Consider the following 14,086-nt stretch of genomic DNA (forward strand, 5'->3'; position numbering starts at 1 on the left):
TGGTCTCTGAGGAGTCAGGCAGAGAATCATGTAATTGCCTGGAAGGCTCTAGACCCTAGATGTTTGGCTTTAGTGCTGTGATCCCTCCCTGCCATGATTTGTCTACCCCAGGGTCTAAAAGGATTTCTGGTTTGGGCAGGGAATGATTTCTATAGAGGTATCTCTGCTGCAGTCCAAAGGGGTCTCTGGAATCCTAGTTATCTTAGCATTCTACCAGTAATGACAGTCTGAAAAGAACTTAATTAGAGATAACCATTCTACAACCCAGTACTTCTGTGGTATGTAGGAGACAAACAAAAAATGAGCAAAAAACACCTGGACTGTAGAGGAAAGCCTCCAGCTCTTTGGGTAGATCCTCAATTAAAAATCTGTGGGGGAATGTGTAGACAAGAATCACAAACTGGGTTGTAATCTGAGCACACACACCAATGTTGATGAGATTATAGTCTATTAAAGCCATCAAAAAGAGTCTAACAGTAAAGTCACCAGTACTCTAGAACAGGGGTATCAAACTCAAATAAAAATGGATTCCTGCTGGCTACATAGTGACTTAGAAAAGCACAAATGTTGTATTGCATTTTTATTTATTTTATTAAATATTTCCCAATTATATTTAATCTGGATCAGGATTCACTCTGGAATGTTGCGGGGCAAATGAAGCCTGCCCAGGCATGTTTGACACCTCTAATCTAGAACATGGTCTCCTCATTTTGTAAAGATGGGGAAACGAAGGCCCAGAAAGATTAAGTGATTTTTCTAAGGACACACAGCTAGTAAGTGACAAAGCTTGGGTTTCAACCAAAATCCTATAACTCCACAGTAATCATTCTATTACCCAACAACTCCTTTTTATCAGCAATGTCTGAGCAATGAGAACCTTCTGGTAAACTAAATACATTGATTATCCAAGAATTATCAAACATATCATGCTTAAGTTATTAATTTTCAAACAATTAAACTATTATAAAATAGTTTACTTGGGTCTTTATTATGGTTTTTATGTCCTCTGTTTCAGGGTCTTGCTGTGCTTCAAGGTCTTCGTTCTAAAGATCAGTCCTTGTACAGTATGATTAAAACATTCTCGTTACTTAAGCTTTCTAGCTTTTAGTTTACAGATAGATAGTTTGTAGAGAACCACTGAAATAGTTCTCCAGAAGAACCATTATGGATTCCATAATTATTTCAGTTAGTGAGGGAGATGTAAGGAAAAAAGAAGGGAGGAGGGGCCAATTAGAGAAATTTTTTTTATCTATTAGCAGATTGTAAAAGCTAAAAAAAAATAAGAAAGGTACGTACAGAAAATCATTAAAACGTCAAGTGGGGTATGGAATTGAATTATTCTCAAAACAAAACAATTTTAAGGAGGAAAATAACCTTTCAACATTGTGCTACTGTGTAGCTGTCTTGAGTTCAAATACTGACTTCAATCTTTAATGGCTAAGAACTTGGTAGAAGTATTCAGGGCTGATGCTATCTGATCTTGAGAGAGGAAATACTGCTCCAATGATTTAGAATTTTGATTTTGTTCTGATTGCAGCAACGGGATGAGCCAGAAAAGGAAGTCAGATGGCAACTATATTAAATAGAGGAAACCAGCGCACACACACACACTCACACACACGCACACACATACCCTTAAATGTGAAACCTAAAATAGGATCTTCTGCTCCTTTTATTACTCTCAGGCTATTGGAAACATTTGGTCTCAACTCTTCCAATAAAGAAAATGTAGGTTTTTGTCAGTAAAATGTATTTTAGACATCTAAATTTCTTTGAATGAGTCCTCCAAAAGAATGTGGCTCCTCAAGTATACTCAATCAATAAAAATATTGAGGTGCTTGTGTGTGTGGTTTTTAAGGACCCTAGTGTTCAAAGAGTAATTTATCAGAAGTGCAGATACCTTAAGACCTCAAAAAATTCCTAGGAATTCCTTTCATTAATGTGAAATGTAATCTTTCCAGACTTTACCAGATTGTATGGTGGCGAGAAAGAAGGAAAGAAAGAGAGGAAAGAGAGAGACAGACACACAGACAGAGACAGAGAAAGAGAGAGGGAGGGAGGAAGGGAAGGAGGGAGACGGAAGGAAGGAAGGAAGGAAGGAAGGAAGGAAGGAAGGAAGGAAGGAAGGAAGGAAAGAAGGAAGGAAGGAAGGAAAAAAGGAAGGAAGGAAGGAAAAAAGGAAGAAAGGTGATAAAGAATTTATTAAACACTATGTGCCAGGCACTGGGCTAAATGATGGGGATACAAAGAAAGATGGTCTCTCCCCTCAAGGAGCCCATAAGCTAATGGAGGAGATAATATAAAAACCACAGTGTACAAACAAGATCTATCCAAGGTAAATAGGAAATAATAATGGTGGGAAGGGACTAGAAGTAAGGGAGATTGGGACAGGCTTCCTGTAGAAGATGAGATTTTATCTGGGACTTGAAAGAAGAAGCCAGGGAAGCCAGAAAATGGAGATGAGAAGGAAAAACATTCCAGGCATGAGGGACAGAGTTTTTTAGGTTCCTCCTACCTCCCACCATGGACAGTTAGGTGTCACAGAGTGGACAGAGGGCCGGGCCTAGAGTCAAGAAGATTCATCTTCCTGAGTTCAAATCTGGCATCAGATACTTACTAACTGTGTGATAGTGGGCAAGTCACGTAACCTAGTTTGCCTCAGTTTCCTCATCTATAAAATGAGCTGGAGAAGGAAATGGCAAACCACTCCAGTATCTTTGCCAAGAAAATCCCAAATGGAGCCACAAAGAGTCAGACACAACTGAAAAACAACAACTACCTGCCACCATCACATCTATCCCACTTCATGTCCTACTCTGTGTGTATGTGTGTGTGTGCATATGAACACGCACGTGTGTACATTCAATGGGAGTGGAACAACAGATTGATCTCTGTTACTAGCCAATAAAGCACCTCCCCTGCTACTGTTGCAGGTGTAATGCAAATGTGTAGCGGTCATTCAGTAAATGTTTGCAGGAAAATATGTGATTCCAAGTGGGAATAGGTAGTTACTGTTCTGCTAGAGCCAATCCAGAAGGATTCCAAGTTAAGTCTTTCAGGAGATGGCGCCTTCTTAACTGCCTATAACCAGCCTGCTGTTTTAAGGCAGTGATGGTTGTGTCATCTCCCAAGCATAAAAATTGGAAAATGGCACTGGCTCTGTAGTCAAAGGATCAGGGTTCAGATCTTACTGCTGCTTATTTATTGTGTGACATTAGACAAATCATGTAACCTCCCTGGGCCTTAGTTTCCTCATCAGTAAAATAAAGGGTTTGGACATAGGTCCTTTCCAGCTCTACATCTATGAACCAACGATCCTTCTCCTTTTCCTTGAATATTTTGGCGTGATCTCTGATCCAGTGACTTTCAATGCTCTGGCTATGGAATTGATTTCCTTAAAGGTTGAGGGGTGACATTCATATTATTGCATCTTGGCATGTTTTCTACACTTTGTAGATTTGTGAGGCAGGAAGCCAGAGGAAAGCTGACTATATTCTTTATTAATTACTTTCCCCTCCCACAAAATGATTTAGCTGTCACACAGTAGAGCACAATTTCTAATGTCCAAGAAGACATCCTTATATTCTTAAGTAAACATTCTATAACATTGCTAATAACCATCAGTATTATTCATCAAACACACAAAACCCTTTTGGAGAATTTCTGGAAGATTTCAGAAAAGGGAGCATGCTAGCACGTTTAGGTTCCAAAGAACTTGACCAGTACTTGGGAGTGTTAATAAAACTTACTTCCTTGTTGGCATATGAAAAAACAAACAAAGGAAACTTGGCCTAGTGGATAGAACAGGGGCTAGGAGGCAAAAGTCCTAAGGTTTGTTTATTTCTAAGTCCTTCCACTGCCTCTCTATGTGGCTTAGAGCCAGCTCATCTCAGGACGTTTCAATTCCCTTATCCTTAAAATAGGGAGCACACTTCTGACCTCCTAACCTTTCACAAATGTTATGAAGATGCACATTACAAACATTTGCACATTTTTTGAACTGCCTTTGGAAAGTATGGTAGAAATATTGTTAGTGGAAATTTAGGTACTTCATTTGCTCCTTAGGGTCCCGGCACCCTAAGCAACATCCCGGAATTAACCTCAGGCAAGATTTCATAGTGTCTTAACTTCCTTTACCTTACTTTCCTTAACCTTGCTTTGGTGAGCATGAAAAGGAGAGGCATAAAGAGCTTAATATAGCATATGCTTTATTTATGCTACGTATTTTCTCCCCACTTAAGTTATGGGCATCCTTATTATTCTCCAAGGTATCATCAGGCTAAGATTGTCATTCCTGCTTACACTAAGTGTTTTTATTTGAAATATGCCAAGAGGCTGTTGTATTTACTTTTTGATTCTGTTCCCTCTGTTCACAAATTATTAATCAAATTTTAAGCTATGTTTTGATGTTCATATCTCTGACCAACCACCACCAACAGAATAGGCAGGCCAACCTAGCTGAAGCAGCAAGGCATCCTGAGGAAGAGACAGAGAACAACATATGGCAGATGGGTCAAACAACCACTACCACCTTAACCACCATTTCCCTTTGAAATCAAGTCGAGATAGCCCAGGACCTATAGATCAAAAGTCCCAGGAATTGCAGTGCCTCCCAGACAATAAGTTTCTATTGTAGAAGCCATAGTTGTCACTGAAGAAAATAACCCTAGTGCAGAGTAGGCCAGCCATCCCCACCATTGCTAACATCAATTATTGAACCAACTACTACCAATGGAAAGCCTAAGAGCCCCAGGAATAGTGACGTTCTCTAGACCATTGACTCTGTTACCAGCCTGGCCCCCTTGCCCATCTTCCAGGAGAAAATCTTTATGGAGATGTGACCTATTAATTGCCTCTATAGATGCTACATCCCCCACCTCCTTGGCAGCCATAGCTACTGAAGATCAGGAAAAGATATTTTGGTCACCTTAGCCTTTTTAAAATAATTCAGCATTAGAAACAGATGTAGTTTTATCAATGGAAATAACACTAAAGGTGTCGTACTACCATCTGCTTTGCAATTGCATCCTAAAGAGACAGCTAGGTGGTGCAATGGATAGAATTCTGCTCCTAGAGTGAGGAGGACCTGAATTCAAATAGGGCCTCAGACACTTCCTAGCTATGTGACCTTGGACAACTCCCTTAACCTTTTCCTGCATCAGTTTCCTCAACTATAAAATGGCGATAATAGAATAGCACCTACTCCTAGGGTTCTTGTGAGGATCAAATAAGATAATATTTGTAAAGTGCTTGTCACAGTGCCTGGAACATAGTAGGTACTTAATGATCCTTAATCCCTCCTTCCTTGAAACCTCCCATATGTGTTGTGTCCTGCTATTTGAATATGAGAGGAACGGTCTTGTTTTTCTCTTGTGTTTCCAGCACTTAGAACAGTGCTCAGAACATTGTAATCTAAACATAGTTTTTATTCATTTACTTATTCATATGAACTCATTTTTTTTTGGTTTTTTTTTTCATATGTTTGTAACTTATTTTGGATTTCCCTAGAAAATAGCCACAAAATCAATCACACAAATTACCTTGTTCCAGAACCTAAAGGAAATTAAGCCAGCCACAAATGAATTTTAATGAAGATTTAAAATACGGCTCACAGCACTGTTATCCTTAAGCATTTTTCCAACAGATACAACATCTGATTAATGGACACTGTGGTACCATAGAAAGTAGGCAGGCTTTAGAGTTAGAGAACATAGCTTTGAACCTAGTTCTGTTACTATATGAGTGACCTGGGACATGTTGGGCATACCATACTTCTTTGGGTGGAACTAGAAGGTCTCTAAAGCTCCATCCAGCTCTAAATTTTATGATTCCTATGACGTCAGCAAGATGTAGGGAGAAATGGGAAGATTTTTGGGTCATGTGAGTTTTAGAGCTAATCTATAGGGATAGCCAGACTAATATCTCCACCAATGATAATTACATTAAATCCAGATAGGATTCCATGGTCTCATCACATAAAACTTCTTTTCAAATTTAAATCATGTAGAGCCAAAAGAGAAACAAAAATAAAACATGTTCACCCTCCCCCCCCAAAAAAAACCCAAACCTTTGCCAGGGAGCTAAGTGAATAGTAAGGCCCTTTGGGAGCAGTGAACAATTGGGGAAGAGATGACCATCATCACATACCATACATAGGTGGAGAGTTTGTTATTTTCAGTATCCTGCCTACCAGAGGATGCTCCTATTGTTTCTGACAATGCTGACCATGACCCATTACTGGTTCTCTAAACACAATCCTCTACCCCAGGAGCAGGAGCAGAGAATTGTTTTGATGTATTGCAAGATGGACAGGACTTGCAAAGCCTCCCAGTCCTGCTGATACCAATTGCCTTTAAGATCCAGCCTTTCCTATCCTAATCTACAAAGGAAACAGGAAAAAGGAACTTCAACTCCCTGTGCTCAGACAGCAATGAGACTGTTACAGCCTGCTCCAGTGCTTCTCTTTCTTGCCTCTAATGTGTAAACAAGACTGACTAGAATATGCCTGTGGAAAGTCACAAAGACCAGGATTGGTGAAAGGATCATTGGGAACCCATGTGTGGCTGTGGAAACTGGATGGAGAGATTTGAAAAAGCATGGACTCTTTAGCCCGATTAGTTCTTTATGGTGTCAGCCTGATCATTTCAGGTAAGGTTTGTCTTTACTTAGAGAACTGCTGAATTTTCCTGGGACACTCCCATTGAATGCAGTTTTCAATTGTGCCTCCACTAATTTAGCTGGAAATATCTGAAGGTTGTGTTGGTTTTCTGTTACATTTCAAGTTTTTAATAAAATTGGTAAATACTAAGATGTAAAACACTTATCATGCCAGTTAATTTTTAGAGTGCTGTTCTGTGATGAATTCCCGGGGTTATAATAGATGATGTTATGTTTTTGGTCCACTGAATAAACTCAGCTAATATTATATAGCTTTCCCAGCAACTGCTTTTGCAATCTTTTAGTTAAAAATGCATCTACTTGCCTCTGGCAGGACCTTGAGATGTGGAGAAAAAAAGTCTTTAGCAATAAATGCAAAAATAATTTTAATCCCATTCTGAACAAAATGACAACTGACTTAAGGCAGAAAAAGTTATAATCATTAAATATGCATAGAAATCATTAGCTCTAGAGTTTCTGTTTATTTCTCTATATTTGATCAAGACATCAGTTAGAAATTGGTTTTGATTTTTGGTGATGGAGGTTTCTAAAGATTTTGTTTAAAACAATGAAAAAATCCATACTTCCATTTATAACAATTTATAGACTGTCTATACAGATTAGAGTGAAAATTTGGTCAATTACATAGAAAATTTAGAATAAAAAGGCAAATGCATTACTTTAAAAAAAAGGCTTTTTTAACTTGGATTTTCAAAATGAGCTTCATTAGGAGCTCACATCCCTAAGATATTTGCCTATCTCTGCACACCAACTTGCCTGCATAGACAGCCAGAAAGGAATAAGTAAAATCTGGCATGCAAATCACACGTATTATAAGCCTCAGTAATTTTTCTTCTTTCTGTAAATGAAAAATAAAATAAGAAAAAAATAGATTTTATAGAATTGAAAGTTACCATATGGGAATAAAAATTGCCCCAAAGGGATGACATCATAATTTATTTCTCTATTTTTTTAGTTCATTCTTGGTGAATTATTTTTAGAATTTTTAGATAAAATTTTAGGAAAAATAAAAAGGCATTAACAAAGAAAATTATAAGTTCACAAAAAAAGAATAGTCTACACAAACATAGGTGTATGTATATCTATGTATATATGATTATGATATATATATAAGATATATACTATCATGTAATGTATATATATATGAACTTGTTTATACACACACAGGTTAAATGTCATATTCTTACAGTCATACTCAGAATCATTGAATTCTTAGATGTCGTAAACAATTATGACCATGCACTATAACAATCCACATCTTTAAACCCCCAATCACTATTACCTTCTTCCCTCCCTGAGAGTATCAGTTAAAAAAAAAATTGACCATCAGCTAGAGAGGTTCTTAAACTTTTCTGTGTGATGGATTCCCTTGGTAGTTTAGTGAAGGCTATACCTTCTCCCCTCCCCCATCCCAGAATGATGATTTTAAATGTATAAAATGAAATGCATAGGATTACAATGAAAACCAAAGTTTAGCGAAAATAAAAGTATAGATTTTTTCTCCCATCCATGTTCAAAGACCTCCTGAAATCTATCCCTGGATTGCAAATTAGAAACTTTAGATCAACTACGAGGAAGGCACGGTGCTGGGCACCATAGGTAAGGCAAAGATCAATATACATAGTTCTTATCTTTAAGAAACTTTCAGTCTAAAAGGAGGAGACATATGCAAACAACTATGATAAAAGATAAAAAGTGAAGGTAGAGAGAAATCTTCAGAGAGAAAATCTCTTCCAGCTAGGTCAATCAAAGAAGGCTTCATAGAAAGGGTAGCTTTTGAATTGAGCCCTGAAGAAAAGGTAAAAGTTAGTCATCTGGGTTTGTGGAAAAGAAAGAGCATTCTACATAGAGGGAAACATGAGCAAAAGCATGGATATGGAGAAAGCACTGGCTATACCCTGGAAATAGTGGGTGGTTCTGTTGCTGTACAATGTAAGTGAGGTACATAGGAAATGTTATGGGAAACAAGGTTGGAAGATCCAAAAAGGACTTTGAACTCCCACTTGCAGAATTTGTGTAGTACCCTTCTGGGCTATTCTCCAACTTGTAAGTGAAAGGGGAATTTTTTTTTTAAAGTATAAATGGGTCAACTGGAATTTCATGCTGCAGATTTTCAAACTGCAGATTCAAACCATTGAAAAGTCAAGGCTGAATCCATACATGTCATTATTTTTCTTATTTTTCCTTTATATCTTTTAATTTCATGAAGTGGATTGTGGGGACTCAATTGATCAACATCCCTGGATCAAGTCCTCATCATACTTGGTAGAGAATGGGAATCTTATTATAGGTTTTAAAGAAGAGATACATGTCTGTATGCATTGACAGTCAGAGCTGTGATTTAAGAAGCAATGTCTAAAATGAATTAGACTGGGGAGAGATGGGAAGCACTAAGCCCAGTGAGGAGACCACAGCAATGCTCCAATGTTGAAATGAATGCGTTATCTCATCAGTTTGGGAGTTTCCTACAATAACATACATCATAATGCATCTATGGCTGCCCATTTTGCAGAACTCTTGTCCGTGTTCTTCCCTAAGTTAAACATTGGGGCCCACCCAACATCGGGAGTTCTTTCTCACTTTCTTCTGACATTGTAAGCACATCAGTGGGACATTCTAGCTGTCCACCTTTTGTGTTGCTCCTAAAGATTCTTTCTTGTCATATATTTCCTTGAATACATCTTTGCTGTTGTTCTTTGAAGTTCCTTATTGGTTAATGTACTGCAGCTTGCTTACCCCTACCATGGACTTCTACATTGCCCTCTGTGTCATATTCGTTTTTAATCTTTCAGAAACTATTATATTCCATGACTTGCTGCCACAGAGCAACGGTGGTAGAATATTTAAAAGAAGGACCTTTGGCCATCCCTGGAAAGTTTGGGGACCTTAAAGGACTTTTTTCATTTCCCAAAAACAATTCAGCCTACTCTCTTCCTTTTTTAACTCCAAGCCCAACTCATTGTCCACTCTCTGTCTCAGATATACATATTTAAGAACAAACTCTTTAGGTTTCCATTTAAATACATTTGGGAAAATGACATTTTTCATCCACTTGATTTTTCCTGTATGGATAGTCAGGCCAAATTCCTTTAAGTAGTTACAGATCTCTTCCAAGAACCTCTGCAATATTACAGACTGTAGCAAATAACATAGATGAAAACTAGCAAGGTTTAAACTAAGATAATAGCATTTGAAATAGGAGGGGATAAATATTACAGATTTGGGGAGAAGAATCAACAAACTTTGGGAGGGAAAGGGAAAAGGAGGAGTCAAAGAGAATATCAAGGATTCTATCTTAGGTGATTTTCACAAGTAAATATATTTTGAGGTAGGTTTGGAGAATTGTTATTGCTGCTTTTTTATTAAGAATAGTATTCACCCTTTAGGAGTGGGACATATAAAACATAGTTATAACTAAACTAGGACCTCTCTACTGGGGTTTGAGAAATTAAAAACAAAGAGTGACCTTAGTAAAGCTAGGTTCTGAGATTAGATGTGCTGTGTTGAGCAACTGACCCCAGATGAATTTCCTCACTTGTATCACCATGAATATTTATAATACTGATTTTGAGAGCCACAAAAAAGTGTATTCAACTTTAAATTCATCTAATGGCAAAAGACCTCATTTTGTAACCTACAGTCTTTTGATGGCTTACCTAGTTGAAATCAAGGACATAAAAGTTCAATTCTCTAATCCAGCCTTGCAAATCAATTCCAAGAAATGCATCCTTTTCTCAGTTAATTATCAGCTTGCCTTCTTTACAAGAAGATAGTTAGCAAAATGAAAAGAAATTTTTTTTTCTGTTTTCCTTGAATAATAGTCTCAAGTCAACCTGAAGGGAGGTTTGAGTGACACTTGTTGCAAGGGTCTTATTCTTTAATCTGTCCTTTTTTGTTTGTTTTTTGTAAATCCTTTTGTAAACCCTTTCTTAGAAAAAGATGTTTATCAAGTTTATGGATGGAACAAAATAAGGAAGGATAAAAAGCAGTCCAGCAATGGAGAGAGGAGCTTGAGATAATATTGCCTAAAGAAAGAAGAGAAGAAAGAAAACAAGATTTTTCAAAAGCTGTTTTTCTAAATGCACCCAAGAGAAAAGATAGAAATGCAGAAGGAAACAAACAGGACAGCTTTGATAGTAAAGTGTTGCACTTATTATGTATTTTTAAGAAGCAAATTGTATGAATAGAGATTCTCTTTCACATATAATCCTCTTTTTCTGTTCCACTTTTTATACGAATTTTTTTTGAGTATGTGTTAAATTCTAAATAAAAAAGAACCAAGCAAACAAGTAAGCGGACATATCAGGTACATAACTTGAACTCACACCTTTTCCCACGATGCCACAGTATATTGTATGATAATAATGACAATAGTAGCTAACATTTATATAAGTACTTCCTATGTGCCAGGCATTGTACTAATTACTTTTCAAATAGTATCTCATTTTATCCTCATAACAAGGTCTGGGAAGGGAATAACAACAACAATAATAATAATATCCTCATTTTACAGATGAGGAAACTGAAGTCAATGGAAGTTAAGTGACTTGCCCAAGGACATACACCTAGTAACTGACTATACTTGAAATAAGGTCTTCCTGATTCCAGGTCCACTACTCTAGCCATTGTGCCACCTAGCTGCCCCTATGACTGTATCAGAATTTTAAAAAACAAAAAAAAGGAAAAAATATAAAGGCATGCCTTTGCATTTTTAAAGTGTAACTTTTATTTCACCTTACACTGAAAAGCACAAGCATTTAAATATATAAATAAAAAACACAAGAAAGGAAAACAAGAAAAATGAGTATGCAAGCTCAATTGATCAACAAATATTATGCCTCTGTGCCAGGCATTGGGAATATAAAGACAAAAATTAGTTAGTCTTGCCCTCAATGAGCTCATATTCTATTAAGAAAGACAACATTTATACATATAAGTATTTATGTTAACTATATGTAAAATAAATAAAAGACTGTTTTGAGAGGGAAAGTGGGTGAATTAGGAGGTCATAAAAGCCTCATGTTTTACCTAAGCTTTGAAGGAAACTAGGGATTCTAAGAAGTGGGGATAAGGAGGAAAAGTTTCCAGGCATAGGGACAGCCTGTGTTGAGGTATGGAGATAGTAGCTGAAATGTCATACGAGAAAAAAAGGCAAAACAAATAGGATGGAGAAAATTTATTGGTAACAGCTTATTTAGGGGCATTTGTTCTCAATTTCAATAGAAGCTAATAGTTTGATAGAGATGTTAAAAATATTAATACAAGCTTGGGCTCCATTTTTCAAAGAATAGTGTCCTAATTAAGGGATAATAGTCCCACGTCACTCTTCATTGATTAGACTACATTTGGAGTATAATGTCCAATTCTGAGCACACCACCTTTGATAGAATAAGGTTGGCTAAGAGAAGGGCATCTGGAATGGTGAAAAGTCTGGAATCCATCTCATATATGGAATGGTTGAAGGATCTAAAGGCATTATTCAAATGGGAGTAGAAAAGACTTGGAGACAACTCTAATCAGGTGTGTTTCATTGCAAATACATATATTGTCACTGTACAAGTTCAGAGTGACATAAACATGTATCAGAGACATATGAAATGTCTGACAAAACAAAAACATATTTCTAAGAAGAAATTTTCTCTCCAGATTATACAGATATTTCCTGGTCTTCTCCAAGGCACAGTGGAATAGTTAAAACATACTGACCTCAGAATTTGAGCATGAAGATGCCTGGACTCTCAAACTAACAGAGTACTACCGATAGTGCGTGACCTCACTACAACTGGGTTAATCTATCTTGTAAGCTTTAGTTGTCATTTCCTTGATTGAGGGCCTAAAGTGGCCTCCCTATTATCTGCTAACTCAAACTCTCCATCCTTGGATTCAAAGACCTCTGTAAACTGGCTTCCTCTTTCTTATCTAATCTATCTACCATATGGTGTCTCCATTCCAATGTGGCTGGTCTCCTTACCCATCAGATAAAATTGCTTTGAGTCTTCTCTCCTCTGTGCTTTTTGCTCATGTTGTTTGCTCATCTCCTTTAGAATTTCCAACACTTGTCCAAATATTAATCTTACTTCTAAGTCTAATTCAAGATTCACCCCCTTCTATAAAGTGTTTCCTAACTAACTTTACGCCTAAAGGAATCTACACTAGGTGGCCCAGTGGATAGAGTGCTACACTTGGAGACAGGAAGACCTGAGTTCAAATGTGATCTCAGACACTTATTAACTGTATGACCCTGGGCAATTCATTTAACCCTTATATTTGCCTTAGTTTCATCAACTGTAAAATAAGGATAATAATAGCACCTACCTAAAAGAGTATTTGTGAGGGTCCAATGAGATAATATGAGATAAAAGCACTTAACACAGTATCTGGTACATAATAGGTACTATTTAAATGCTTGTTCCTTTCACCTTCCTTTCCTCATCATGTACTGGCTTAAATGGGGGAAAGCACCTGTGTACCCAGGAAAAAGCTACATGCTTCCCCTTTCAATTCAAAAAATCCTATATTTTAAGGATTCAAGGCTAGCTGGTCAACTTATGGCTTTTTCAGCCACATTTGAATTTTATTATAGCCCATAAGTTCAAAATGAGCATGTGGGGGCTAATTAATGATCAATGATAAATAACAAATTAATTGTCCAATTTTCTTCCCTTCCTATTTGTTATACATGAACAGTATAATTTATCAAGCCAATAATGAAAGATACAATCATGAAATTAAAGCTTTAGTCACATCCCGTGTTTCAGTGTGACTGTGGATACTAAAATAACTCTGAGCATCAGGCTCAGAGTTGAATATTAGCTATAATATAGGATTATAGGCTCAGAGGGACCAAGTTTTCCCCTTTCTTTATATCTCTAGCTCTTAGCATAGTGCCTAGCATATAGTAAGCACTAATGTTTTTTGACTGATGGCATCATAGACTTAAAGTTTATGAAGGCCATCTAGTCTGACTTCTCATTTTATAGATTGAGATCAAGTAACTTGTTTGAGGTACACATGTTGTAAATGATAAAACCAGAATTTATATGTATGGTGCATTCTATTTATATATATCCTTATATATACACACATGTGTATATATGTAATATGTATATTATATATACACACGTGTATATATGTGTCTGTAGAAGTTATCAAGATACCTTCAATGTATAATCTGTGTGTATGTGTATGTGTGTGCGTGTGCATGTGTGTTGAATTCATCAAGATAGCTTCAAAATATAATCCTCCCTACATTGGAAAAGTAATTCCTTTTTAATGGAATGAGCACAGGTAGTAAAGTGTATGGGGAGTAAAAAAACTGAGCAATTATTTCTGGCTCATTGACAAGAACAGAAAAAAAATTCCGCTATTAATCTTCTTGGTACCTGTTACCTAAGCCATTCTCGCTTAT

At 36.9% G+C, this 14,086-nt stretch overlaps 1 protein-coding gene across 1 annotated transcript in view; it reads left to right on the forward strand.

Moving 5' to 3' along the window:
• Positions 1-6,252: 6,252 nt before the first annotated feature.
• The window catches only part of TEK (TEK receptor tyrosine kinase), a 115,601-nt gene continuing 107,767 nt past the window's right edge, over positions 6,253-14,086 (forward strand). The window contains exon 1 of the mRNA XM_020970033.2: positions 6,253-6,648. Within this exon, the coding sequence (XP_020825692.1) occupies positions 6,597-6,648 (52 nt within the window). The 5' untranslated portion in view covers positions 6,253-6,596. The remainder of the gene's footprint in view (positions 6,649-14,086) is intronic.

Source organism: Phascolarctos cinereus, unplaced genomic scaffold (assembly GCF_003287225.1).
Source record: "Phascolarctos cinereus isolate Bilbo 61053 unplaced genomic scaffold, phaCin_HiC Scaffold_4;HRSCAF=312, whole genome shotgun sequence".
Lineage (NCBI taxonomy): Eukaryota > Metazoa > Chordata > Mammalia > Diprotodontia > Phascolarctidae > Phascolarctos > Phascolarctos cinereus.